Genomic DNA, 26,826 nt, shown 5'->3' with positions numbered 1-26,826 from the left:
ACTCAGTCACTCACTGATCTCTACACCTGGATGGTATATGTAGACAGTGTGATAAAATTTTCAACTTCTCCTGTCATTGTGGATACCAAGGTAAGTTTGGTAACTTGGCTTGGGGATGTGACGATGCAGCCTTAGCCTGGCCCATTATATTTTAATATTATCATCTAAAATGCTTAAAAGTATATATTGCCATGCATAGTTATCCACCATTTTAGGCGTGCCTGACCTTAATTGTTTGCTACCAAGTTGATTGCTCAGGTTGCAGCCAGGTGTGGTGAGTTAGATAATTGGCCTGCTACTCACCCATGCTTTCATTCTTCCAAATGACTATAAGTAGAAACTCTAATCATGTTCTATTTGATGCTGCTCTGTCTTTTTAAACTAAAGTGTACTTGACTAAATATGTTTTTTTTTACCACCCTGTACAGTAGGTGGCGCAATAGGGGAGGGGAGAGAGTCCTAGGTAATGCTTGATATGATTTCCATGTGCAAGTCATGGTTTGGTATTGTCTAAGGCCTTGTTGTACCTTGAATGAGACTGCTGAACGTATGCTTGCCGTATTCACAGGATAACACAAGTGGACTTTCTTCAAAATGTTTAATTGATTTTAAAATGTAAACACAGGACAATGTTATGATAAAAGTATTTAAAAAATGTAAAACCAGAAACTGATGTATTTCTGGAACATTCCAGATTGATCACACACAGTAACTCCCAACAATGCCCTCAAGGGCCAATCTAGAAATGTACAAAAGTACTGTTATGTATTGTGCAGGGGTATTCAACGCTTACCCTACGAGGTCAAGAGCCTGCTGGTTTTCTGTTCTACCTGATAAGTAATTGCACCCACCTGGTGTCCCAGGTCTAAATCAGTCCCTTATTAGAAGGGAACAATAAAAGAATGCAGTGGAACTGGCTTCGAGGTCCAGAGTTGCATTTGAGGGTTGTAGTGTATACGTCATCCATATAGGACAACCAGAAAGTCCACATCAGGGGTGTCAAACTCATTCTACGGAGGGTTGAGTGTCTGCGGGTTTATCCTTTCAATTAAGACCTAGACAACCAGGTGAGAGGAATTCCTTACTCATTCATTAATCAAGTATAAGGGAGTAACATAAACCCGCAGACACTCGGCCCTCTGTGGAATGAGTTTGACACGTGGGCCACATGAATGCTGAATTAATAAACAGCACTGAATGACACCTGATGTTGGTATAATTCACTAGTGATGCATTTTACTTTCCCTGGATTCCATGGTGTATTGTCATTTTTATAAGATGGTTACTGTTGATATTCTAGAGTGGATTTGATTGGTCTCTTTCAAAGGGTCAAGGTATGTCCACTCTGGCTTCCCAGTGTGTTCTACTCTAATGATTGCATTCTTACTGGGCGTATCCTTCATGTACTACAAACCCCAGATCAAGTTCCTCTCATGCCCTATTTACCAGGCATCCCACGAGGGAAAGGCTCGCTGTCCTCCTTGCCCTCAAGTACGTAGCGCAGGGAACCATACTGGGAACCGAACACACCATGCCCAGACAACCATTCAGGATGACGATGATACAATCATTTTGATCTGGTCACGCCTTTGACATAGCCTTTCATGTTAAAGTAAGCACAAGAGTCTGTCACCTAACAGTAGATAAAAACCTTTACAGCAAGACGCCCGGTGTCATCATCCACCATGGAGAAGTGAAGAACATGCCCCAAGAGCAACGGCCATGGTTCCAGAAATGGGTGTGCTGGAATGCAGAATCACCAGCTAACACAAACAGGATTCCTGGTGTTGACAACTTGTTCAATTTGACTGCGAGTTATCGACTGGATTCTGACATCAAGGTTCCTTGTCGAGGTAACCAGTGAGGATAAAAGCTTAGAGCTGCCCAAGAAGGACCCCCCACCCTTTGTTCAGGGACACATTATTCCATTTCTGTTAGTCACATGTCTGTGGAACTTGTTCAGTTTATGTCTCAGTTGTTGAATCTTGTTATGTTCTGTGATGTCACGAGAGGCTGTGTCCTGGAGGGACGTTACATCCCCCTGAGATGGCTGCAAACCCAGACAGCTATGGCTCCATCTGCTGGTATGGTCGGGAACTCCAACCCTCTATGGCCAATCTTCCCACGCAGCTGAAACCAATCAGGAGCTGATGAGCTGAAGGTTTGTTGAAGGGAAGAGACACGGTCTCCAACCTGGGCTCTCTGGAGGACAAGAGTGCTGCACGTCCACTTCCATGAGGAATATAAGGATTTGGAGATACTTACCTTTGGGAAATACTCACCTTTGGATATATGCACCTGTGGAAATACGTGTGGGACATTTGGAAGGACGTTTTGCTGGGTTGGCCACTAGCTGCAACGTGGAATACAGTAAGACTGGGGAAAAGTTATTTGAGCGAGGGAGAGTTATGATTTTGGATGTGGAAGAGACATCCCTGAACTGTTAACCCTTAAAGAGCCACCAGAGAACAGAATTGTGTTATACTTTCGTTAGTTTCCCAAGACCTTTAATAAAATCCTTGTTTTGGTTGAACCTGGTCTCCTTGCACTACTTGAGCAATCCCGCTGAAAGCTGTGTAGCCTCTCGTGACATCACAGATGGTGGAGAATACGGGCACGCTCAAGCGTTAATAGTGCATGTCAGAGGAGGATACCGAAGGTTTGATCACCCAGTTTTCCAAGTTGGCCGTAGGCTCCCCGCCGACTGAAATGGAGGACATATTGAAAGCCCTTGTTGCTGGCCAGCACGCCCAGATGCAAGCAAACGTGGCTCTCTTGGAGGAGCAAAAGAAAGCCAACCTTCTGAAGGCAGAGGAATTGCAGTTGCAGAGACAGAGGGTGGTCCAAAATACCCGCCCAATAAAGGCAAGTGACTTTATATCTAAGATGGGAGCTACCGATGACATTGAGGCATACCTGCATGCATTTGAGGCCACGGCCACTAGGGAAGCCTGGCCCAAGCAACAGTGGGTTGGTCTGTTAGCCCCCTTCCTAACCGGGGAAGCGCTGAATGCTGTCCGGGACCTGGGCCCTGACCAGGTTACTGACTATGATGCCCTGAAGTCTGAGATCCTCAGCAGATATGGACTCACAAAGTTTGGTATGGCCCAGCGCTTTCACAGCTGGACCTTCCAACCAGACCAACCTCCTAGGGCGCAGATGCATGAACTTGTCCGAATCGCAAGGAAATGGCTGGATTCGCAGAGGAATACAGCAGCGGCGGTGGTGGAGGCCGTTGTGGTGGATCGTTACCTACGCGCCCTGCCTTATGAGGCAAAACGGTTCATCAGTCAACAGGCCTTGACCCCGGCGTCTAAGGAGAAGACAGCCTTTGCCACCCCGGAGGGGCTCTACCAGTATACCCGACTTCCGTTTGGTCTCCACGGGGCACCTGCCACGTTCCAACGCCTGATGGATCGAGTCCTTGCGCCCCACAAGAGGTACGCAGCGGCTTATTTGGATGATGTTGTTATACAAAGTCAGGATTGGGCCAGCCACCTACCCCGGGTACAAGCGGTGCTGGATTCGCTCAGGGAAGCAGGGCTCACGGCAAACCCGAAGAAGTGCAAGGTGGCCTTCAGTGAGACAAACTACCTGGGGTACACCATTGGGCGGGGGTTGGTCAAACCACAGGAAGCCAAACTGCGGGCCATACAGGACTGGCCGCAGCCCATCAACAAGAAGCAAGTAAGGTCATTTTTGGGCCTCGCTGGCTACTATAGACGCTTTATTGCAGATTTTGCTACCATAGCTGCACCGTTGACGGAGCTGACGACCAAACGCCACTCACGAATGGTGAAGTGGAACCCTGCGGCGGAGGCGGCTTTCCTCAACCTGAAGCGAGCACTCTGCTCCAGTCCGATCCTGGTGGCACCAGACTTCAAGAAGGAATTCATTGTCCAAGCGGATGCTTCGGAGGTGGGTCTGGGTGCTGTCCTCACCCAGGCACATGACGGTGAAGAACATCCCATTCTCTACCTAAGCAGAAAGTTACTTCCAAGAGAGAAGAACTATTCAACGGTGGAGAAAGAATGTCTGGCTGTAGTCTGGGCCCTGGAGTCCCTTCGGTTCTATCTCCTGGGCCGACGTTTCATGGTGGTATCTGATCACGCCCCTCTGCAGTGGATGGCCAAGAACAAGGAATCAAACAGTAGAGTAACCAGATGGTTTTTGAGCTTGCAACCGTTTAACTTTTCTGTTGTCCACAGGGCTGGCAAGCACCACGGCAATGCGGACGCCCTCTCCCGGCGTGATGCCTTCTTCGCTGCCTTTACCCCGACGAGGACGTCGGTCCCGAGGAGGGGGATGTGTGATGTCACGAGAGGCTGTGTCCTGGAGGGACGTTACATCCCCCTGAGATGGCTGCAAACCCAGACAGCTATGGCTCCATCTGCTGGTATGGTCGGGAACTCCAACCCTCTATGGCCAATCTTCCCACGCAGCTGAAACCAATCAGGAGCTGATGAGCTGAAGGTTTGTTGAAGGGAAGAGACACGGTCTCCAACCTGGGCTCTCTGGAGGACAAGAGTGCTGCACGTCCACTTCCATGAGGAATATAAGGATTTGGAGATACTTACCTTTGGGAAATACTCACCTTTGGATATATGCACCTGTGGAAATACGTGTGGGACATTTGGAAGGACGTTTTGCTGGGTTGGCCACTAGCTGCAACGTGGAATACAGTAAGACTGGGGAAAAGTTATTTGAGCGAGGGAGAGTTATGATTTTGGATGTGGAAGAGACATCCCTGAACTGTTAACCCTTAAAGAGCCACCAGAGAACAGAATTGTGTTATACTTTCGTTAGTTTCCCAAGACCTTTAATAAAATCCTTGTTTTGGTTGAACCTGGTCTCCTTGCACTACTTGAGCAATCCCGCTGAAAGCTGTGTAGCCTCTCGTGACATCACAGTTCATAAAATATTTACACATGTTAAGTTTGCTGAAAATAAACGCAGTTGACAGTGAGAGGACGTTTATTTTTTTGCTGAGTTTATTTGTTTTTGCATTGTTTACCTACCAACACAAAACAAAGGAAACCATATAACCTTACTGCACAGCACAAACAAAGATAAACTGGTTGTGCCCTTACTGTGTCTTTCAGTCTCCTCTGATAGCAGGATGGGACAAGTAAAAGTTGTGAGGAATTTTCCACACTGACTCTTGCGACACAAAATGAATAGAGTTGTGAGACGTTCAAGATATGTAATGTACTGAATACTGTCTGATTATTAAAAACCAAGGTCTGGAAAGAATGTGCATTGTAGAATGTTTTGTAAAAATGACTGTATGTCACAGGATTTCACAATGTAAAATATAATTTCACATTTGCATAGGTGGCTATTGAAATACAAAGTGAAATAGTCTCATTATCAGGTGACTGCAAATCAAAGCTATTGATTGTATGTAACATCTTTAAGGTTGAGGGCCAATTTGAGGGCCTTTGTTGTATTAGTTGGTAGATTGATTAAATGGTTCTTCTTTGAAATTGTATGATGTTTTATTTTGAAAAGCTTTAGTTGAAAAGTAAAGTTTAAGTTAATTAATTTGAAATGCAATAGAATCCACAGTAGTTTTGCTTTCAGTGATGAGGCACGGTTCACTTGACCATATCTACGTAGTTCCTGTAGCAACAATGCTAGACTAGTCTAGACCACAAACGGATGTGGTTCCTACTAGACTAACCCAGATGCAGAATTTACCAAACAGTGGGGGAAACATTTAGTGACATACTGCTTATCGAACAACTATCCAACACGCATTCCCTCAACACTCAAGCTTGTTTTAAGGTAGAGAAAATTATTAATTTCTTTAGGGTGATAACCCAATAATGAATATCATTTGTCTATCAAATATAGTAAATTACAGTATAGGTGGTGGTGGTGTTGTTATGTTCAGTTTCACTGTTGGTTTTATAAGATACTTGGTGGAACCAGTTTAGAGAGGAAGAGACTAACCTACTGGGCACATATGTCAATTCAACATCTATTCCACGTTGAACCAACATCATTGAAATTACGTGGAAACAATGTTGACTCAACCAGTATGTTCTCAGTGGGAATGCTCTTTTGTTACACATAATATCACAATTAAGTTTTAAAAAATCTAAAGTTATTTAAAATACTTAATTCTTATTTATTGTTTTATATTTTTGATATTCTAAAATCAGGTTCTCTTTGTGGGCATAACCATGGATGAGTCAGACAAATTGAAAGAGGTAAGGTCACTTGGGAATACAATAATAAATACCTTTTCTTCTACTGTCAGGTTAAGATCTCATCAAACTGGTTTTAACCTTAGGGGTATGACCATGGAGTTTATGGTGTGCCAGGTTCACAATTCAACTGAAACATTCAAACAGGAAAAACAAGAATATACTATCCCATAACTCATCCCATAAATCCTATTGTGAAGTATTGTTTTCCCTAATAGGTTTATACAGAAAGCGATCATATCGGGTGTACACGGTCACAGGATGTCACTATGTAAAATATAATTTTCATAGGTTGCTTTTCAAATCGCAGCCACACCTTTCTACCTAACGTGATGTCTCCGAGAGTAGCTTGGCATGAGTCACTCACTGATCTCTACACCTAGATTGTATATGGAGGCAGTGTAATACAATTCTTCACCTTCTCCTGGCATTTTGGATACAAAGGTAAGTTTGATAACTTGGCTTGGAGGAGGAACTATTCATTATAATGAGGAACTATTCATTATAATGAGGAACTATTCATTATAATAGAAGTAATAATGACGTTTTGACTGGTTATGAATAAGATATGTAACTGTTACTCTAAATCAGATCATTGTGAGTAATCATCAAAATCATAAGGAATCTTGTACTTCACATTCATAAACTATTTCTTATGTTACTTTTATTTTAGTATTATTTGATTTAAAGATGACTTTGCATATTATAATATAGTTTAATAAGTGACCAGAGATCTTTTTGTGACAACTTCCTCCTATTTTTTTTAGACTGCAAGGCTAAAGAATAGAAAGTTAATGAGGCATGAGTCCTAGTTAATGATTGGTAGGATGTAAGAATTTGATATGAGTTTTATGTGATAACATGGTTGTATGGTTTGGTCTTGTCCAAGGCATTGTTGGTCCTTGTTTGAGACATATTGCTGAACGTGCGCTTGACGTATTCACAGCGTAGCACAAGTGCACTTTGCTCAAAAAGAGGGGGAAATTAAAAAAGTATTGCATCTATAATTATGTTTATAAAATTTACATTTACGTCATTTAGCAGACGCTCTTATCCAGAGCGACTTACAGTTAGTTAGTGCATACATTATAATTTTTTCATACCCCCTGTGGGAATCGAACCCACAACCCTGGCGTTGCAAACGCCATGCTCTATCAACTGAGCTACATCCCTGCCGGCCATTCCCTCCCCTACCCTGGACGACGCTGGGCCAATTGCGCGCCGCCCCATGGGTCTCCCGGTCGCGGCCGGCTACGACAGAGCCTGGAAAATGTAAACTCATTGTAAACGCAATGAGGAAAATTTGATTTTATAAAATATTGGTTTAAAATAAAACCGGTAAATACACTTCTGGAACATTCCACAGACGGATCACACACAGTAACTCCCAACAAAGCCCTCAAGTGCCAGTTTAGAAATGTTCAGTAACTTAGTTCCAGGTAGTTTTGCGTACAGCAGGGATGGGCAATTCCAGTCATAGGGAGGCCTGATTGGTGTCATCCTTTTCCCCCAGCGTTAGCTAATGCTGCGTTCATGGCTAAGTGGGAAGGTGGTAATTACCAATTGTGTAGCAGTAAATACGAGTCGGGTGAATTCACATTTCGAACTAGGAAATACAATCAAACATGGAGGTCATCAGAAGGCTTGTGATTGGTTTACTATTTTTTGCCCATAAAAAGTACACCCAGAGATGCATTCTAAATCAAAAGGAAGATGAATAGATTGAATTTAGTATCAACAATTTGTATCTTGTTCTTACCATAAACAACTGCTGAAGATGCTGCCATGCTTCAGTGTGTTTTTGTTGACAAATGACGTCAGAGAGGTGCAAGTGGGGAACTCACAGGGATGATAGACGAGTTTCCAACTAGTAATCTCTCTCCTTCCAGACTCACATAAAGAATCTCCAATCCAAAGTTAAATCTAGAATCGGCTTCCTATTTCGCAACAAAGCCTCCTTCACTCATGCTGCCAAACATGCCCTCGTAAAACTGACTATCCTACCGATCCTTGACTTCGGCGATGTCATTTACAAAATAGCCTCCAACACTCTACTCAGCAAATTGGATGTAGTCTATCACAGTGCCATCCGTTTTGTCTCCAAAGCCCCATACGCTACCCACCACTGTGACCTGTACGCTCTTGTTGGCTGGTCCTCACTACATGTTCGTCGTCAAACCCACTGGCTCCAGGCCATCTATAAATCACTGCTAGGCAAATCCCCGCCTTATCTTAGCTCATTGGTCACCATAGCAGCACCCACCCGTAGTCTGCGCTCCAGCAGGTATATCTCACTGGTCATTCCCAAAGCCAACACCTCCTTTGGCCACCATTCCTTCCAGTTCTCTGCTGCCAATGACTGGAACGAATTGCAAAAATCTCTGAAGCTGGAGACTCTTATCTCCCTCACTAACTTTAAGCATCAGTTGTCAGAGCACCTTACCGATCACTGCACCTGTACACAGCCCATCTGAAATTAGCCCACCCAACTACCTCATCCCTATATTGTTATTTATTTTGCTCTTTTGCACCCCAGTATCTCTATTTGCACATAATCTCTTGCACATCTAGCATTCCAGTGTTAATACTATTGTAATTATTTTGCACTATAGCCTATTTATTGCCTTACCTCCATAACTTGCTACATTTGCACACACTGTATATATATTTTCTGTTGTATTTTTGACTTTATGTTTTTACCCCATATGTAACTCTGTGTTGTTTTTATCACACTGCTTTGCTTTATCTTGGCCAGGTCGCAGTTGTAAATGAGAACTTGTTCTCAACTGGCTTACCTGGTTAAATAAAGGTGAAATAAAAAATAAAATAAAAAATTACCGGTTGATTGTTTCCCAGTCGTATGCAGGTATTTCCAAATCACGGGATTTTGTGAACGCAGCATAACACACCTTCTTAAACTTAGTGGGTGCTTTCCTCTGCCCAGCCGTTGCTGGCGAATGCCAGATCGTACAACACCTGGATAGGGATTTTTTTATCAGCTAACCACATATCTATGTTATAGTAAAATAAAAATAAAAAATCAGCGTATAAATCTGTCAATTTAAACTAGAGATATCGGTATTGGATACGTCTCAATCCACACATCCGCAGATGTCGCCTTTCCGCATCTGCAGTGAAAGGTGACAGAGCTAGAGCGGTGTTTGTCAGACCATGATACATCCCGAAAATCCGTCTTCTCACAAAATCTTACCACGAGCACGTACTTTTCGGTTGTTTTGCTCTAGGACGCCCACCGGCCTCACAAGACTCTTCTGAAGGTCCCCCGGTACCAGTTGAAAAAAATGAATGGAAGTATATATGGAGACTGTTTTGTTCCAAAACTAAGGGGTTAAATACATATCAAGAAAACAAACAAATATTTCCCGATCTTACATATCTCTCAGATATAGGACACTTCAGAACAAACTTCCTTTTAGATTGTTTTGGGGACTCTCTCTTCCACATAGTGAACGCGTTTGTATGGGCTAATAGCAGTAAGGGCGAGTACAATTTTGTAAATCTTTGTTGTTAATACATATTTTTATACTTCAAGGGGTCGTCTAAATCAAATCGCTAAATGATCCTTGGTATGAGCTTCTTTAAACACGTCCACAGTATTCTAAACTGGACATCATGATTAGTTGATGATTAGAGTCAGGAGTGTGTCAGCTAGTGTTGGGGCAAAAGTGTGCCACCAATCATCAGGCCCCCGAGGACTGCAGTTGTCCATCCCTGGTGTACACTGTGTTTGATGTACATACTGTTTACATCGTTATACAGGATAATCAGACTGTCCTCATGAATGCTGAATTTATCAACAGCACTGAATGACACCTGATGTTGGCCTTAGTTTCACTAGTGATGCATTTTACATTCTTTGTTCTCTGGTGTATTGTCATATAAGATAGTTAATGTGCTTGCTGAAATGAATTAATATTCCACCCGCTCTAGCACTTAACACTAGAAAAGCCTGGCATCCTTGGACCCCCTTGGCCATCCTTTGAAAGTCAACATAATGAATACATTTTAATATATCCTATCATTTAATTGTGTTTATGAAGGTCTTAGGTAACATTAGAATATGAAAGAAAATGTATATGAAAGAACACAATAGCATTTTAATTTCTTTATGTAACTGTAGGCTACAGGTACTAAGGAAAAACCACTAAAACCCCACAATTCAAGTGTTAAAATCAATTAAATAAATGCAGTCACAAATATTATTAATTTGTTAAGGACAGGTCTTAAGGAGCATCATGAATTTAAGAAGTTTTTGTTTTGAGTCAACATGACACTTTCGGCTCTCCTAGTGTTAAACCGGTTGAGCTATCAACACTAAGTCGTCTTTGAAATGTGCAGCATTTCAGTACTTTTCATACTATAGCCATATTTGCATAAAACTCAATGCATTAAAATGGCAAAACATTTAAAATTCTAGACCCTACTTCAGGCTACAAGAACCCAATGGAAGACATTTCAAATGTGACATTTTCAAAACTTTATAGAGACACCAACCCAACCTTCACATGCTCAGGCTATTCAATACATTTCAATCAATCTTTCTATCTACCTACTTTTCAGCAATAATCAGTCACTACCAATACTAAAACGTATTTCACAACCATAAATACTTTAGAACATGCTAGTAAACACACTCATTTTGTGTGTGTGTGTGTGTGATTGGGGGTGGGAAATGTACTTTTCTAGTTGTTGTTGATATTCTAGAGTGGTTTTGATTGGTCTCTTTTCTCTTCCAAAGGGTCAAGGTATGTCCACTCCGGCTTCCCAGGGGGTTCTACGGCCTGTTCTGATTGGCTTTTTTTTAATGCTGTGCTTCGTGGGCATATTCTTCATTTACTACAAACCCCAGATCCAGTTCCTCTCATGCCCTACTGACCAGGCATCCCACGAGGGGAAGGCTGGTTGTCCTGCTTGCCCTCAAGTCTGTAGGGCAGGGAACAACACAGGGCAGAATACACACCATGCCCAGACAGCCATTCAGGCCGATGATGACGGAGACACAGACACAGATACTATCATTTTGATCTGGATGTGGCCATTTGGTCACGCCTTTGACATAGACTCCTGTGCCTACTTTAACATCAAAGGCTGTCACCTAACAGTAGATAAAAACCTTTACAGCAAGGCGCACGGTGTCATCTTCCACCATAGAGACATCCATGGAGACCTGAAGAACATGCCCCAAGAGCAACGGCCATGGTTCCAGAAATGGGTGTGGTGGAATGCAGAATCACCAGCTAACACAAACAGGATTCCTGGTGTTGACAACTTGTTCAATTTGACTGCAAGTTATCGACTGGATTCTGACATTAAGGTTCCTTATGGGTCGCTTGTCGAGGTAACCAGTGAGGATAAGAGCTTTGAGCTGCCCAAGAAGGACAAATTAGTCTGCTGGGTAGTGAGCAACTGGAACCCAAACTACAAGAGGGTACAGGTGTTCAACGAGCTCAGTAGGCATGTCAAAGTAGAGGCCTATGGGCGACATTTTAGTAGATACCTAGAAAACGAAGACTACTCAAAGACTCTGTCCAGCTGTAAATTCTACCTGGCATTTGAAAACTCCATCTACAAAGACTATGCTACAGAGAAGCTGTTCAACGCTATGAAGTTGGGAGCAGTGCCCATTGTTCTAGGTCCATCCAGGGACAACTACGAGCAATTTATCCCAAGGGATTATTTCATCCATGTGAATGACTTCTCCTCTACAGAGGAGCTGGCAAAGCAGCTTCTCTTTCTCGACCAGAATAATGAAGAATACATGAGGTACTTCAACTGGCGAAATAACTTTAAAGTCCAGGGATGGTGGTTTGGACTTGAGCATGCCTGTCGCTCATGTGATTACATTCGAAAAAATAAAGAATACAGAACTTTTCATAATCTGAATAAATGGTTTTGGGGCTAAGTGACTCATTTGTAGTGGGGCATTTCCATGTGCAAGGACCCATAAGCACCAACATGTGAAGTTCAATCAATCAAATGTATTATAATACCCTTTTTACATCTGCAGTTGTCACAAAGTGGTTATACAGAAACCAAGCCTAAAACCTCAGGTGGCCAGTCCTCTTCTGGCTGTGCCGGGTGGAGATTATAAGAGTACATGGCCATTAAGGCTACTCATTGTCGAGGGGGTGTGGACCAACCATTTAACTGCTCCCTCTTTTATTATATACACTGTCTCTGACAGCCTTCTACGATAATTTAAAATGATTAGAAATCATTAGAGAGAATAAACTATGCTCCAAGTTCACCTTTTGAATGTGGAGTTAGGCCTATACAACTATGATAAAAGTACACAAGTACTTTGATAAACTTCCTGCCTGCATCAGACAACCAGGTGATGTGGAAACATAAATAGCAGCCACACCTTTCTACCTAACCTGCCATCTCTGAGAGTAGCTTAGCATGAGTCACTCACTGATCTCTACACCTAGATGGTACAGTTGAAGTCGGAAGTTTACATACACCTTAGCCAGATACATTTAAACTCAGTTTTTCACAATTCCTGACATTTAATCCTAGTAAAAATGCCCTGTCTTAGGTCAGTTAGGATCACCACTTTATTTTAAGAATGTGAAATGTCAGAATAATAGTAGAGAGAACAATTTATTTAAGCTTTTATTTATTTCATCACATTCCCAGTGGGTCAGAAGTTTACATACACTCAATTAGTATTTGGTAGCATTGCGTTTAAATTGTTTAACTTGGGTTAAACGTTTTGGGTAGCCTTCCACAAGCTTCCCACAATAAGTTGGATGAATTTTGGCCCATTCCTCCTGACAGAGCTGGTGTAACTGAGTCAGGTTTGTTTCTTCAGTTCTGCCCACAAATGTTCTATAAGATTGAGGTCATGGATTTGTGATGGCCACTCCAATACCGTGACTTTGTTGTCCTTAAGCCATTTTGCCACAACTTTGGAAGTATGCTTGGGGTCATTGTCCATTTGGAAGACCCATTTGCGACCAAGCTTTAACTTCCTGACTGATGTCTTGAGATGTTGCTTCAATATATCCACATTCCTTCCTCATGATGCCATCTATTTTGTGAAGTGCACCAGCCCCTCCTGCAGCAAAGCACCCCCACAGCATGATGCTGCCACCCCCGTGCTTCACGGTTGGGATGGTGTTCTTCGGCTTGCAAGCCACCCCCTTTTTCCTCCAAACAGAACAATGGTCATTATGGCCAAACAGTTCTATTTTTGTTTCATCAGACCAGAGGACATTTCTCCAAAAAGTACGATCTTTGTCCACATATGCAGTTGCAAACCGTAGTCTGGCTTTTTTATGGTGGTTTTGGAGCAGTGGCTTCTTCCTTGCTGAGCGGCCTTTCAGGTTATGTCGATTATAGGACTAGTTTTACTGTGGATATAGATACTTTTGTACCTGTTTCCTCCAGCATCTTCACAAGGTCCTTTGCTGTTGTTCTGGGATTGATTTGCACCTTTCGCACCTAAGTACATTCATCTCTACAGAACGCGTCTCCTTCCTGAGCGGTATGACGGCTGCGTGGTCCCATGGTGTTTATACTTGCGTACTATTGTTTGTACAGATGAACGTGGTACCTGTGGAGGTCTACACATTTTTTTTCCTGAGGTCTTGGCTGATTTTATTTTGATTTTCCCATGATGCCAAGCAAAGAGGCACTGAGTTTGAAGGTAGGCCTTGAAATACAGCCACAGGTACACTTCCAATTGACTCAAATGATGTCAATTAGCCTATCAGAAGCTTCTAAAGCCATGACATCCTTTTCTGGAATTTTCCAAGCTGTTTATAGGCACAGTCAACTTAGTGTATGTAAACTTCTGACCCACCGTAATTGTGATACAGTGAATTATAAGTGAAATAATCTGTCTGTAAACAATTGTTGGAAAAATCACTTGTGTCATGCACAAAGTAGATGTCCTAACCGACTTGCCAAAACTATAGTTTGTTGACAAGAAATTTGTGGAGTGGTTGAACAACGAGTTTTCATGACTCCACCCTAAGTGTATGTATACTTCCGACTTCAACTGTATGCCATATCACTCTATCATACCTGCACACTGCCTGTCTCTAGCCCTAACGCCAGCACCAACCCCCTGTGAGAGTTCAGCAGCTGTAGAGTCCTCCATCCGATGGTCCTCAGCACCTGCCTAACTGTCATCCCTCCTACCTGGGATAGAACGAACACACACACACAGTCACTCTCTGCCCTCTGCAGCACTCCTGTCCCTCTTTCTCCAGCTCACCCTCTACTCTTTTCCTTCTTAATAGAAAAACAGCATGTCATTTCAACACCTACCTAAGTGTATTGAAACTTCCTACTGTTCTTGATTTCAACGTCCACAGACGTCGATTTTTGGTCCGGATCTGACCAAATCTGAACCAATCATCGATGTCTATGTTTCACAAGTTTGGAAAGCACAGTAAAATACAGTCGAGCACAGTAGAGTACAGTACAGTAAAGAAAAGTAGATTAGAGTTTAGTTCAGAGTAGAGTTCAGTACAGTATAGAGCACACTCAACTAGAGTGCAGTAAAATGTGCTTTACTGTACTGATCTATACTTTACTGCACTGTACGGAACTCTACTGTACTCTACTGTGATTTCTAAACTTGTGACACATAGACGTCTAAGATTGGTTCAGATTTGGTTCGGTCCGGACACACCAAATGTGGTCTTGTTTGGGGGCGAAGCTCATTAGAATAATAGCCAGTGTGTAGAATAATACCAAAACATGCAAAGGAGGATATTGATCTTTCTACCTTTCTGTAGCTATTCAGGATACATCACCATGTAGAGAATAATCTTCATGTCCATAATCATGCATTTCTGTGTAGTACAGATCAGGGACCCATGAAGTCATTCTGTTACCATCATTTTGTTACCGGGTATTAATCCACTTGACTTACTGTAGTTCAATAACAAAAATAGATTTTTGCTAAGTCAAGGTGTCAGGTCATTGCTGACACCCCATTCTTTCTGCAGACAACTTTGAATCTTTATTCAGAGTAGATATTTTTAGAGTTTTTGGAAAACTTGGTCACAAAAAACAGAGGGAGATTTGACCATCAAGTAAATGTGTTTTTATACAATGTTCAGTGGAAATGGTCAAAAGGTGTCCTTGTGCATACAGCTGTATAGTTTAACTTTGCAATCAATGGTTTTTGTTTGGCATACATTTAAAAGTGAAATATCTGAGTCTCAGCATCATTCTGTAACCATGGAATTGGGATGGTAGGATCCCCATTAGCTGTTTTACATGCAGCAGCTACTCTTCCTGGGGTCCACATAAAATACAAAATAGAGGGGGAACGTGTGGGAGTTTTGAGAGTTCCCAAGATGAATTAATTTTAACATGTAATACATTTTAATTTTAACATAAAGTCATAGGATTTTAGGTCAGTTCCCAGAGTGCCTTTTCTCCAATTCCACCCCTGTGGTAAACCTAAAAGGAGGCTTGAAAATGCCACTGTGGAAGACATCGGTACTAATGTACTCACAGAAATGTTTGTATATTGTATTGGCAAACAAATGAGACCAAACCTGACTGTTGAATGTCCTGTTTTTGCACACTGTTTCAATAGTTGTTTCATTGTTTGGACAGAATATACTACGATTACAAATGTGAAATATAATATAAATGTCTATCATACCCATGTCTTGTCATGACAGCAAAAATTGGTAATAAGATAATCAAATAAAATAACATTTTATTGGACACATGCGCCGAATACAACAGGTGCAGACATTACAGTGAAATGCTTACTTACAGCCCTTAACCAACAGTGCATTTATTTTTAATAAAAAAGTAGAATAAAACAACAAAAAAGTGTTGAGAAAAAAAGAGCAGAAGTAAAATAAAAAAACAGTAGGGAGGCTATATATACAGGGGTGTACCGGTGCAGAGTCAATGTACGGGGGCACCGGCTAGTTGAGGTAGTTGAAGTAATATGTACATGTGGGTAGAGTTAAAGTGACTATGCATAAATAATTAACAGAGTAGCAGCAACGTAAAAAGATGGGGTGGTGGGGCGGGTAATAGTCCAGATAATAATATGATAACAAGTTATAGTTACTCACAATTAATTCATTATTTGCCCAGATACCCGCTGATTCCAGTGATTCTGTTATTGTTTCAGGGTAATAAACTGACAACACAAGAGCAATGGTAAATTGCACTGAACAGGGTTTGAGAATGAGGGATGAAAAAGAGGGACCCTGTTATCATGGTGTTCTTGTATTGTTAACCCTCTAGCACAAAGAAGGTGGTATTATTATTTTTTTAAATGATGATTTTATGAAAAAACTTCACCAAAATTGATGAATTTATGAAAAAAACTTCACCAAAATATAAGGTGAATGCACCAATTTGTAAGTCGCTCTGGATAAGAGCGTCTGCTAAATGACGTAAATGTAAATGTATTACCATGAAACAATGCTGAAGGTGTTTCTGAGCAAATAGTGTTATGAAAATTTAACTTGTTACCAATTAATGTAATGTAAAACGCTACCCACATACATCATGTAATGTAATATGCTACCCACCTACATAATGTAATGTAAAATGCTACCCACATACATCATGTAATGTGAAATGCTGTCCACATACATCATGTAATGTAAACGATACCCACATACATCATGTAATGTAAAATACTGTCCATTATCATTATGATACTGTTCTCAAATTTTTTTAGATAATTGGAATGGATGTGAGAAAAAATAAATGCAATAAATACGGTAAATGCAATAAAAATGTTTTAAAGTATTTTTTATGTTGACAGCCTCACAGCAGCCACATAATTTCCACCTGGTTGATCAGTTCAGAATATGCTCTCATTCACTCCACTTCCCATATCGGAGATTGCTCTGTTGGGTCAAACAGGGCAGTCCTTTTGCATGTATTTGTTTTGCATCGTTTACCTACCAACACAGAACAAAGGATACCATACAACCTTATTGCACAGCACAGACACAAAGATAAATTAGCTGTGACCTTCCGGTGCCTTTCAGTCTCATTTGAAAGGGGGAGGGGACAAGTACAAGTTGTGAGAGGAATTTTCCACACGGTTCTTGCTCTCTGGGATCCCTGGTCAGCGGTTAGTTAAAAAAAATATGTGGTTTTAGGGTAGGGACGCCCCAAGGACCGCAGATAGCACTAACCTTTTTCCACACTCTCTCGACACAAAATGAAAATAGTTGTGAGACGTTCGAGATGTCATGTACTAGATACTAATTATCAAAAACAATGTCTGTAATCATTGTGTATTGTTTAATGTTTTGTAAAAATGTAATTAATCTTTCACAAACGTCACATCCGTAAACAAAGAAGTCCCATGTGAAGCGGAGCCTACCATTCATCGAGAAGGAAAGGGAGGTGTGTCTACTTTAAACAATGGACGTTTCATATATCGAAGTGGATGTTTTCTTTCAGTGAGCTATATCCGGGGATAATACCATATATTGAGATGAATAAAATATATATTCATTATATAATGATAGCCATCTATCCATAAATTGCTGTTCGTTTATACGGTCTAGGTTTGTATTAACGTTACCCAACAAAGTACCCCCCCCCCCCACGGAACGGTTTAGCCCAAATCGAACAGCAAGCCAGCTGAGGACTTGGACCTTTAAAAATACTCAAGCACAGTAAGCTGACTAGACTCAACCTCCTTTACAAACTACACATTTTTTGGTGTATGACCTAATCTCCCCCCGAGGAGACGTGAAAAAGGTAAAACATAGCTATATTTCGACGTATATTTTTTGTTATCAGTAACACATGCTAGTTTGTAATTTAGCTAGATAGCGAAACCCTTTCAGCTTGTCAACAATCACCTATGCTATGTTGCTATTTACCAATGTCTTGTTGGGGTCATGTTTATCCATGTTGGCGTGATTGAGCTGGATGTATGTAACCGTAACGTTACAAACCTGAACCCACTAGAAATTGGCGAGTTGGCGTTAGCATTATTGTTTACAAACACACGAATAACAATTTATATAATCTAGTTATTAAAAAGCCATTTGCTCCTTATCTGATTAATCTAACGTTAGCTATCAATGCGAACTCTTTCAGCGACATTATTGTCTTGCGTTTCTTTTGGGACAAGCAGATCTCTTCTCGGTCTTGTCCAGCTCTCTTGTTTTGGTGCTGCAGGATCACGTGTACTTATCAGTGACGCGTGTGTGGATATATTGTTTTGTGTGTGCAGCTCGTACAGTGCACTGCAGTTTAACTGAAAATTCAATTTGCTGTAACAAATCCTGTAGGGCTGAGCGACGAATCTGAGAGTGGAAGACTCGTCTCTAACATGTAGGCTCAATTTTTGAAGTCCCATCACAAGTCAGACGGTTGAATAAACTTCATTTGAACGTACTTTACTCATTTACATTTTTGTCATTTAGCAGACGCTCTTATCCAGAGCGACTTACAGTTAGTGAGTGCATACATTTACCCCTTGTCTGCTGATTTTTGTCCTTATGTAGGAGGTAATCTGACACAAAGTATCCGCAGGGAAGTGTTCTTAGCCCGAATTTCAGTACAATGGTCTATATGGTTGGTATTTCCGGTTTTTATTTTCAATACTGATGCAATTGAGTATGAGTCATAAAACCCGGAAATGGTTCCAATCGTTTTTTCACCATTCATTTTTCCATCTGGGATTTTAGCACAGGAGGTTAGTGGCACTTTAATTGGGGAGGACGGGCTCGTGGTAATGGCTGGTGCGGAATAGTATAAAATACATCAAACACATGTTTTCCATGTGTTTGATGCCATTCGTTCCATTGTTTTGATAACCGCGCAAATCTCTCTCGGACAAGGTAACTTTAAAAAATGTGCAATGCTAACTATTGATAGTACATTGAGACGAATATATTGATAAAACTCACCTTGTAAAAGAGAGAATTACACGGCTATCAAAAAGTAATGCTAAGGTCAGCCTAAAACAAACACACAATTAATTAGATTTGACGATGTGAAAAATTAATGACGGAAAAACCATTGGAACTATTTGCGTGTTATTATGGGTATTATGACGCATCCACTGTGGCGGACTTTTCGTACGTGACAAACACTTGCACAATATGTCTGAGCCTAACCGAACCACAGCTGATCGCAAGGAAACGTGCTTTGGTCAAATACCTTCGGTTACATTAGGCTATTGTTGACATATTGTGCAATGCCTGAAAATATTGAAAATACAAGTGACAGAACCTCCCGGCACCACATCCCTCCTACCTCCAAAAGGACCAACCGCATGTACAACTGGTAAAGTAAGTGTAAATATAATTTTATTCAACATTCTGGCTTGTAGAGACTATTGCATCTTTTTAGGGAATCTTCGGTCAGACTGATAACCATTGTAACAGTCTGTTTAGACAAAGCGATGGGGAATCAACCAAGGACAGGGTGTTGCCATGAAAAGCTATTTTCCCCACTGTTGTTCACTGAAATAGTCTGTGCACTGCACACAAGGTAGCTATTTTGTCTTCATGTGGATACGGAACGCTTTGTGATTGTAATGTGATCATATCGAACTAACTCTCCTAACTACAGTAATAGACATATCCTAGGCTATTTATATCCACTGTGCAGTGTCAAGTGGTGGTGAAGTGTCAGTTGCTCTGCAGGGATTTACATTAAGGATGCCCCAATGTGCATGTGATATTTTTTTTACAGTCAACGACCAAAATGCTAAGAATTCCAGTTGTCTGGTCTTTCTAGTTTCCCTGGTTCTTGTCTAGGGTAACATTTTTACTTTCATTGTGCTCCTAAATGTCTTTGTGTGCCCCTACATTTTTCAACTTAGGCGCACACATGCTCCTTGAAGAAAAAAAAGTAAGCGTAGAGCCCTGTCCTGGGTTGCCTTATGAATGCCTCTGTGTCAAAGCAACCTAATCGGATGCAGTCATTTTGAATGGTTTTGACTTTCATTTGCATTAGGAATTCTCTCTGAATGACCTGCCTGTTTATCCTTCATGGGTAGGACTGGGCACATCACTTCAGACACCACAGTAGACATGGGCTGATCTGGCAAGCAAATATATTACTGTATCAAACAACTTCAGACATTACCTTTCTCTTATGACTGCTGAGATATGGGTTATGACCTTGCCATGTCTGACTGGAGAATAACTAGGCAAGTCAGTTAAGAACAAATTCTTATTTACAATGACGGCCTACCCCGGCCAAACCCGGACGACGCTGGGCCAATTGTGCGCCGCCCTATGGGACTCCCAATCACGGCCGGATTGTGATACAGCCAGGGTCTGTAGTGATGCCTCTAGCACTGAGATGCAGTGCCTTACATAGCTAGATAATGAATGGAAGGCCATGGCTGAGACTATAAAATCACAGCCTACCTCCATAAGAAGGAAGCACCACCTAACTGGATCTCTGGACTCAAGATGTTGGTGTTTTCTTTGCCAGATAGCCCAAAAGGGCTGAACATGTCTGATAATGTGTCTTCTGTGTATGGCACTTTGGCCAGGTAGTTCAACATAGTGAATTGTATGGGAATTTTTAAGGAATATTTTAAAACTATTGGCCTAGGTCTTAAATTCAATTGTTTTGCATCAACAACATTTATTTTTCTAAAAAGTGTAGGCCAAGTTGTTTACTTGGGATCTCAATGATGGGATGGCTGGCACTGCCTTTATGTTGCTTGGACCAATGTGAGGTAGACACGATAATGATTTCCCTGTTAATCTAAGCAGTGAAGTGTAACTGGATCTGTGGACAGTTGGCTGTTGAGAAGCCCACTGTTATCACGTTACCCTGGAGACGCATGCGATCCCATTCCTAACACTGTCCCTTTGTTTTGTTATTGGAGAAGTAGGCTGTACGGACTGAACTATAGTGATAATATCCCTCTTTTAAATCAGCACACACTTTAAAGTCAAAACTAATGTCCGAATCGTTTTGGAAACTGTGTGTGTTGATCCTTTGATCTCTCTTGACTGGGGTACAAGTGGATGGCCCTCCTCCTGTTGCCATGGCCACTCTGGCCTAACAGCTGGCCTAACATACTATCATGTGGTGTTTTACATGCCGCCTCTCCTAGCAACGGGAACACAGACACAACACACACTTACATTTTGACCTAGTGGTAACACACCAAACCAAAAAGAAGCAGTTGAAAGATTGGAGTAGTGTCTTCAGTAAGGTAGTGCCATTTTTTCTTGGGGGACCTCAGACTTGGGAAAGGGAGGCTAAGCTAGGTTTAACTAGCTCATGGCCAGTGAATGTGAATTTAAGGTCAAACTCAAGGCTCTGGTTACAACTGCCTGACCCCCAGTACACAAGACTTAGAAAGCCCTTATTTTTCCATAAGAGAAACTTGTGGGTACATTCCAGTGCATTCAAACCACATGTTACAGTACTCATGTAGGCTTAAATAACGCTAAACATATGACTGCTGTGCCCGCGTGCAGCGCTAGCCCGCCATGCCTGGGAATGACGAGCGGCCCACCTCCATGTCCACCACTGGCAGCGAGGACGCCAGCAGCGACGCTGAGTCGTCGTCGGACCGCTATGACAGCATCATGTCTGCCAGTGACTTGGACTGCTCCCGCCAGAGCTTCACCAGTGACTGCTCCAGCAGCAAGCACAGCTCGCCCTCCTGTGAGTAGATGTCCTTCCTCCCTGTCTAGTAGGACGGCTTCTTGGGCTTGTCAAAATGCCACCCTAAAAGCTGCATTTTGATTTCTTACCCTTTTCCCAAAAGTGTGCACCTGCACACTTCCCGTCATTGATTTTAAAGGCATTGGATTGGTGTTATCACTTTTGGAGTAGAATGGAGAATCGGAATGCAACACTGTGTGCCCTCTCCCCACTTAGGTTGAGCTTTCAAATGCAAAAATGGCTATTCTCAACACTTGTTTTTTTGTATTTGAATGCCCCCTATTTATAGCCAGCCCGCCCAAAACTATAACACTGGATGAAGTCATGTCTTCTGCCCGGGACCTGTCCAACCTGACCCTGGCCCACGAGATCATCGTCAACCGTGACTTCCATGTGGAGCAGCCCTACCTACCTCAGAACAGGTAGCTACCTACCACCTCAAAATGGACACCCAGTGAACATGGCCATCACTTGGGCAACTCAAATGCCAATTGACAACTGATGATATTCAATTCTCCTTTTCAGTTTGGAGAAGCAAGTCAAAGATATAGTTCACAAGGCGTTCTGGGATAGCCTGGAGTCTGAGCTGAATAATGACCCACCAGAGTATGAGCACTCCATCAAACTGCTGGAGGAGATCAGAGAGGTGAGCTTTGGCCCTTTTTCCCTCTATCAAACTTGAGAAATCCATGGTTGGAAAGGTGATCTTTTCAGTAAGATGACCCTGTTGGAAGAATTTGAAAATGTATCCTTTCTAACTCCCTGAGCTGTAATAACTGACCAGCAACAGTTATGTAGTGGAATCCATTCTTTCACCTGTCCAATTGTGTTAGGTCAATGATTACTTCAAGGAATGTACGCAAGAAGGATGTATTTAAAATGGGCTAATAGCTTTTAAGATTGATATCTTCTAGCTATATATTGTTTCTTTCCTTCATTTAAAAAAAACGATTTACTATGAACAGATCCTGCTGTCGTTCCTGAGTCTGGGAGCCAATCGGCTGCGGACTCAGATCCTGGAGGTGCTGGACATGGATCTGATTCGCCAGCAGGCGGACAAGGAAGCGGTGGACATACAGGGCCTGGCCTCTTACATCGTCACCATCATGGGAAAGCTGTGCGCCCCCGTCCGCGACGACGAGGTCAAAAAGCTCCGCGAGAACCCCGACAATGTTGTGTCAATGTTCAAGTACGTTTGCGACAAATTTTGTTTACAACCCGTGTGAATATTTATTTGGCTAATTGTAGCCATCCCTATATATGGCTGGCACCCATTTGATCCTTTTAGATCTTCAAAGCTAGATGGTTGGGGTACAGATGTTGAGGCATGGGTTTGATGACGGCAAGTCACTAGGTATTTCTTCTGGAGCAGGCCAAATCCAAAGCATATGTTTTTACTGTGTTATTACATTGAACAGGGAGATCTTCCGGGTGCTGGACCTGATGAAGATGGACATGGTGAACTTCACCATCCAGAGCCTGCGGCCCGATCTGCAGAGGCAGTCAGTGGAGTACGAGAGGGCCAAGTTCCAGAGCATCGTGGAGAAGACTCCCAGTGAGTCTGCGTTGTTATTATTAACCTACTGCTCCTTTCTGATATGAATGAGGTTATAACAGGGGTTCATAACTCTGGGAACCCTAGTGGGGGGTCCGGGGGCAACCTCCCCCAGAAGAAAGAAAAAGTGTATGCTAGTTATTACAATCGTGCCATGTGAACATGACACCGCCGTTCCGCACAGGACTAAAATGAAAGATGCGCTTGGGTAATAGCCTAGTCCAGTGGTGTCAAATTCATTTTGCCCCGGAGGCTGCTTTCAGTCTTCAACGAGGTCCGAAGGGCCGCACTGAAAATTTGTTATATTTCCTCTCTGTCCAAATTTGCTAAAAGTAGTCCTCTATCCATAGTTTGGGGAATTTTTGATTCTCCCTAACAGTCTAGCTTTCGATGATTATTAACAAGCTGGACAGTCAATAAACTGTATGAATAGAGGTCCATTATCATTTCTACACAGTTTTGATTTGTTTTTAGTCATTATAAAGTATATATTGAGTTTGTTTCATGCTGGTCTTCGTTTTGCCTTTGGATCATTTCCCTGATCCTTAACAAATACAGTTGAGTCCTTAAAGGCCAGCATAGTATTCATTCATTGTTTGAACAGGGTGTGCTCCTGTGCAAGGTTTAGTTCCAGCCGGCCTTCTTCCAAAAAGAAGGCAATTAGGTGCCTGTACTGCTTTATGGTATTAGGGGATGTTTGATTTGTGGTATGTACAGCATGGGTGTGATTTCTTTACGCCATTAAATGAAAGATGACGATCACTATTAAATGCCATACAAATGACTGATGCCCTAACTTCCTCAGGTGCGTTGGACCATACCACTGAGTGGATCAAGTCCTCTCTGGAGGAGGTGCTTTTCTCCATGCCAACCATGGAGCAGCCCAACAGCCATGGGAAGGTGGGGAAAGCCCTGCCAAGTCCCCTCCTGGTCATCAACAGTGGATTCATCCGCATCCTCACCTGGGACTACCACAAGAGCCCACTGCCTGAGGTGGGTTGGGCTGTGCGTGTCTTAGTACACAGACAGTTTCAAAATCATTATTTGCTTATTCAAGACATACCTTGATTGCCATTGGATTACTCGTCTTTTGTTATTAAGAAAAGGTGACATTCAGTGTGTTTGTCAAGTGACGAAGGTGTTGATGAATGTTCACAGGGGAAATGGATGTGTTTGTGTAAAGAGGCGACAAGGATGTTGACAGGTGTTAGCTTCTGTTTCTGTGTATTATACTTGGTCAAATGAAGTTGTGGTGTGTATTTGCATATAGACTATTACCTACAATGTTTGTTTGTGTGAATTCCATATGATACAAGTGTCTGAAAGAGATACCATTGCGTTCAAACAACTTACAACCACAAGTCTATTAAATGACCATTGTCTAAAATCTAGTCTCCATGGGGCGAATCCTAACTTCCACTAATGTCAAATGTTCATTTAGTCATGCATTAATGTCAATGGGAGACTAAGTAAAAATATGGCTTAAATTGATCATTCATCCCGATATGTGATGGCCATTTGTGTGTTAAACAACCATTGTCTATAGTCTAGTCTCTCTGTGTGTGTGTGTGTGTGTTTTAACCCCCTCAGACCCTGATGACAGACGAGGTGCGTCTGCAGGAGCTCCAGCGCAGGCTCCAGCTGCTAAAGGCTGTGGCCTCCGTGCTGCTCATTGTCTACAGCGCCATCGGAGGGCCCATCTCGGGGCTGCCCGCGCTGGCCGAGCGCCTCAAAAGGATGACCAGCGTGCTCCTGGAGGGCATGCACAGCACGTAGGTTCTACATAAGATACAGATACATCAATTTCAATGTGCAAATTGAGACTGACTACTTCCTCTCCTCTCTTCCTCCACTCTGCAGGGACTTTAACCTGTCAGAGGCTCTGGGGAACGTCAGTGCTCAGATCTGCTGTGAGCTCAACAAGTCCCTGACTGAGAGGAACTACCCAGCCTTGCCCCCAGAACTCCAGGTCACCCTCAAGGGCCAGATCACCAGCATCATCCAGGAAAACAACCCTATCCGCAGTCTTGTGGGTAAGCAACACGACACCTGAGGGCCTGACATGGCTCACTAACTATTTATTTGTATATATTTCATGCAATGTTCTTAGCCAAGCACATTGTGTGAAATCTTGCTACAGTTAATTCATTGAATTGCTTGATGAGCTCACAGTTGCTACGTGCTTGTTTTTCTGACCACTCTGTTTGTTCTGTGCCTCTTCTCCGTTCCTCTCCAGAGGGAAGGGTCCAGCAGTACTTCCGGGTGCTCCTCGCCACGCCCAACTCTCACGTGAACCCGCCCCCGACGCCCGGAGGCCTGGCGCTGATCCAACCGGAGCTCACCTCCTTGGCGGTCACCTTCGTCAGCCTGGTCAACTTCAACAAGCAGGTCTACAGCCCCTTCTACATGATGATCCTCAAGACCCTGCTCTTCAGTAACGCGGCGCCTACACCGGTGGCCACCGCACCCCAGGACCCCAGCATACAGAACCCTGTGAGCTCCAACTAGGACCGCCAACCTACCTACCGAGCCAGGAGCAATACAAAGCTGGAGCTGATGACACCTTATTTGAAAATGGGGCGAAGAAAGGAAAGACTTAGCAGCTAGCTAAATCCACTCCCCCAGTGGTTGTTCTAATTCCTTGAGACTGCAATCGCCCCCCTATCCCTAACCCTCCTTCCCTTAGGCTTTAGATGAAGTAGTATCACAGCTACGTTTTGTCTAGAATGTCGGTGTACGTGCATTAGAGGTGCTTCAGGAAAATGACAACAAGCGATTGTGGTGCACGTACAAGCTTTGACTAATCCACCTTCCACTGTCTTGTATTGCGACATCCACTTTGTGACACCTGATCTGATCTGTTAGTGAGATTTTGTGTAGATTCATACCTAAAAACTGACCCTAGTGTTTTATGTGAGGAATCTTTCCCAAGGTCCTTTTTAGTTAGATTAGGGTACGTTGTGAATCTGCGTTCGCATGGAAGGGAGTGCTCGACATCCGTTGTCCTGTTATTTTGGAGAGTGTCATCGGAAAAGGGTAGAACGTTCATGAAATGCTACTGTTACAAAGAACATTTATACACATTTCATAGACTTTATGACATAAAAGGGAAAGGCCTATATATTTATAATCATATAATTGCCCATTTTTATAACATCACATTTCATAAGCTTTATGCTGTGCAGAGCAGGTTAAATAAAGTTGATCTGTAACTGTTTGTTACACGTTGAGGTTGACAAATCCAGAACATAAAATGCTATATTATTCATGCCATTAGCCTATTCATTGAAGTGCCACCATTTGAATAGAAATATGAAAACAAATGTTTTAAACTGATGTCGTCTTGTGATGACTCGCCATTAAACTGGTTAGGGCTCAGGAAATGTCATCTTGAATGAAAACAAGACACTTGTTTTAATTGTTGCTTTC

At 42.4% G+C, this 26,826-nt stretch overlaps 2 protein-coding genes and 1 pseudogene across 5 annotated transcripts; all 3 read left to right on the top strand.

Moving 5' to 3' along the window:
• The first annotated feature begins 30 nt into the window (after positions 1–30).
• On the top strand, positions 31–5,132 carry LOC121543921 (annotated as a pseudogene).
• A 1,446-nt stretch (positions 5,133–6,578) lies between these two features.
• Positions 6,579–12,217, top strand: LOC121542454 (4-galactosyl-N-acetylglucosaminide 3-alpha-L-fucosyltransferase 9-like). The gene is made up of 2 exons (XM_041851853.1): positions 6,579–6,656; positions 10,972–12,217. The coding sequence occupies exon 2, from the start codon at positions 10,981–10,983 to the stop codon at positions 12,133–12,135; it is 1,155 nt and encodes a 384-aa protein (XP_041707787.1). The 5' UTR covers positions 6,579–6,656; positions 10,972–10,980; the 3' UTR covers positions 12,136–12,217.
• Positions 12,218–17,825: 5,608 nt separating this feature from the next.
• Positions 17,826–26,016, top strand: LOC121543431 (T-complex protein 11-like protein 2). 4 transcript variants are annotated; one of them, XM_045208920.1, is made up of 11 exons: positions 17,826–17,948; positions 19,467–19,492; positions 21,653–21,842; positions 22,132–22,264; positions 22,368–22,488; positions 22,808–23,031; positions 23,261–23,397; positions 24,203–24,390; positions 24,988–25,169; positions 25,258–25,430; positions 25,634–26,016. In XM_045208920.1, the coding sequence occupies exons 3-11, from the start codon at positions 21,665–21,667 to the stop codon at positions 25,903–25,905; spliced, it is 1,608 nt and encodes a 535-aa protein (XP_045064855.1). In that variant the 5' UTR covers positions 17,826–17,948; positions 19,467–19,492; positions 21,653–21,664; the 3' UTR covers positions 25,906–26,016. The 4 variants fall into 4 exon arrangements, with proteins under 4 accessions (XP_045064855.1, XP_045064854.1, XP_045064853.1 ...); XM_045208919.1 differs by having other exon boundaries at positions 19,425–19,492; XM_045208918.1 differs by lacking the exon at positions 19,467–19,492.
• The last annotated feature ends 810 nt before the right edge of the window (positions 26,017–26,826 follow it).

Source organism: Coregonus clupeaformis, chromosome 28 (genome assembly GCF_020615455.1).
Source record: "Coregonus clupeaformis isolate EN_2021a chromosome 28, ASM2061545v1, whole genome shotgun sequence".
Classification (NCBI taxonomy): Eukaryota; Metazoa; Chordata; class Actinopteri; order Salmoniformes; family Salmonidae; genus Coregonus; species Coregonus clupeaformis.
The sequence above is the reverse complement of the archived record's forward strand: the minus strand, read 5'-3'. Positions and strand labels throughout refer to the sequence as shown.

What these genes read in the sequence shown, in the direction of transcription:
- LOC121542454 (XM_041851853.1), top strand. Translation starts at nt 10,981, where the DNA reads ATGTCCACTCCGGCTTCCCAGGGGGTTCTACGGCCTGTTCTGATTGGC.
- LOC121543431 (XM_045208918.1), top strand. Translation starts at nt 21,665, where the DNA reads ATGCCTGGGAATGACGAGCGGCCCACCTCCATGTCCACCACTGGCAGC. An exon ending in CAAGCACAGCTCGCCCTCCT is followed by an intron (nt 21,843 to 22,131) that starts GTGAGTAGATGT and finishes CCCTATTTATAG; the next exon opens with CCAGCCCGCCCAAAACTATA. An exon ending in CATCGTGGAGAAGACTCCCA is followed by an intron (nt 23,398 to 24,202) that starts GTGAGTCTGCGT and finishes TAACTTCCTCAG; the next exon opens with GTGCGTTGGACCATACCACT.